The sequence below is a fragment of the Palaemon carinicauda genome, chromosome 8 (assembly GCF_036898095.1).
Source record: "Palaemon carinicauda isolate YSFRI2023 chromosome 8, ASM3689809v2, whole genome shotgun sequence".
Classification (NCBI taxonomy): domain Eukaryota; kingdom Metazoa; phylum Arthropoda; class Malacostraca; order Decapoda; family Palaemonidae; genus Palaemon; species Palaemon carinicauda.
In genome coordinates, this window is record NC_090732.1 from 152,421,993 (window position 1) to 152,424,492 (window position 2,500).

Sequence of the window (2,500 nt, forward strand, 5' to 3'; positions counted from 1 at the left end):
CATTTGTCGTATTAACCCTTTTACACTCAGGCTATTTGGAAACCCAGCACATTTTGCAGTATATATTTTTTAAATTGCTCTAACAGCCTTAATTTTTGTCATAGAGAGGTCAGGTTGGTCTTATTCTCTTGAAAAATATCTGAATTATCTCAAAAAGTTATCAAAAATATGAAAAAAAAAAATTATAGCATTTTTTTGCAAGGACGTACCGGTACGTCCATGGGGGTATAGGGATGGCTTTTGTTAAACGTACTAGTACGTTTAACAAGATTCGAGATCCTTTCATGTAATTTTGATTTGATTTGACTTGAAAATAAGTTGGAGTGTAGTCAAAGACAGCAAAGGGAAGATCGGAAAGGCGCTGGATTTCAGTGAGTCTTTTTCCCTTGTTAGTAGAGCGCAGTTCCGTCTTTCATTTACATCTTTGAAAAAAAATCTGGCTTAATATTAGTTAAATTTGTCACGACTGCTAAATAATGATGAGTGTATATATGATTAAAAAAAAAAGTGCTTTGTTGAAAGCAATACCTTCAATAGTGTACTACTGTCAAGAGTTTAAAATCCATAAATAGCTGTTATACGTCCGTAGGAACTTTCAGTAAATTTCAGTTAAGCCCGTTATCAGTTTTTTTTTTTTTTTTTTTTTTTTTTTTTTTTTTTTTTTTTTTTTCTCTCCAAGAGAAGCTTTCTGATCTCCCATTTACTATTTTTGAAGTTTGATAAAGTAAATTTTAAAACTGGTATTCACACATACGTGTGAGAATAAGAGTTCGCTTTCCTCTTATTGACATTCAGAAATCTTATAATTTTTTTTTTTTTGGGGGGGGGGGGCGGATCCAATGACAATTTTGAAAATTCCTCCAGATATTTTATGAACTCTTGATAAACTGCGAGGTTAAAACACAACTAACTCCTTTAACTCAATAAAGATGTTTTTAATGATAATTGCTTACTATCAGTGATTAAAAGTGTAAAAAAGTACATAGTCAAAACTTATAATAATAATAATAATAATGATAATAATAATAATAATAATAATAATAATAATAATAATAATAATAATCGGTCACTATCACTCTTGATTAACTATTGCAAAGTATTATTAAATCGAAATTCTATTTCTCTCCTTCGGCAGAAACTTCGGGGCGCGGTGTGCCAAGTGCTGTCGCAGCATCGGAGCGGCCGACTGGGTTCGGAGGGCGCGAGACAGGGTCTATCACCTGGCGTGCTTCGCCTGCGACGCCTGTAAGAGGCAGCTGAGCACCGGCGAGGAGTTTGCCCTTCACGACAACAGAGTCCTGTGTAAGCAACATTACTTGGAGTCCATCGAAGGCGGAGCAACCAGTAATGATGGTAAGCGTTATTTTCATTCTATGTATTCATTCATTTACTTATGTTAAGTATTCATTTATTCATTCATTCATTTATTTATTATTATAAACAACCTATTTTCCTACTCTTGTATAGGTGTGAGGATTAGTCTGTCTGTTATGGTAAGCGTTATTTTCATTTTAGTTATTGATTCATTTACTTATGTAAGTATTCATTAATTTATTCATTCATTTATTTATTATTATAAACAACCTATTTTCCTTCAATTATATAGGTGTGAGGATTAGTGTGTCTGTTATGGTAAGCGTTATTTTCATTTTAGTTATTGATTGATTTACTTATGTAAGTATTCATTTATTCATTCATGCATTTATTTATTATTATAAACAACCTATTTTCCTTCAATTATATAGGTGTGAGGATTAGTGTGTCTGTTATGGTAAGCGTTATTTTCATTTTAGTTATTGATTGATTTACTTATGTAAGTATTCATTTATTCATTCATTCATTTATTTATTATTATAAACAACCTATTTTCCTACTCTTGTATAGGTGTGAGGATTAGTCTGTCTGTTATGGTAAGCGTTATTTTCATTTAGTTATTGATTCATTTACTTATGTAAGTATTCATTAATTTATTCATTCATTTATTTATTATTATAAACAACCTATTTTCCTTCAATTATATAGGTGTGAGGAATAGTCTGTCTGTTATGGTAAGCGTTATTTTCATTTTTTTTAATTTATTTACTTAAGTAATTATTAATTTATTCATCTATTTCTTTTTATAGACCACCCATTTTCCTACTCTTGTATAAGTGTGAGGATTAGTTTGTCTGCTATAGTGAGCGTTATTTTCCTATTATTTATTTATTTATGTATTCATTCGTTCATTCACATCATTCAACCCATTTTCCTTCTATTATATATGTGTGAGGACTAGTGTCCTTGTGTGGAATGTGTAAGAGTTAGTGATTATAGAATATTCGTGTTTACCGTCATTTTTATTTTCATTGTTCATGTTAAATGGTGTCCTTCTTATATATCTAATTTATTTACATTTAGCATTTTGATGACTAAAACGTTTTAGTACTGACTATATTTAAAAAGAAACCTATGAAAATATGTTATATGATTGTATTTTTTTTATATTTGCGATCTTAGAAAA

At 30.1% G+C, this 2,500-nt stretch overlaps 1 protein-coding gene across 1 annotated transcript in view; it reads left to right on the forward strand.

Annotated features, from left to right (window-relative positions):
* The first annotated feature begins 233 nt into the window (after positions 1-233).
* Positions 234-2,500, forward strand: part of LOC137645497 (LIM/homeobox protein Awh-like) — a 22,185-nt gene continuing 19,918 nt past the window's right edge. Inside the window, exons 1-2 of the mRNA XM_068378303.1 lie at positions 234-286; positions 1,136-1,353. Of these exons, the coding sequence (XP_068234404.1) occupies positions 234-286; positions 1,136-1,353 (271 nt within the window). The remainder of the gene's footprint in view (positions 287-1,135; positions 1,354-2,500) is intronic.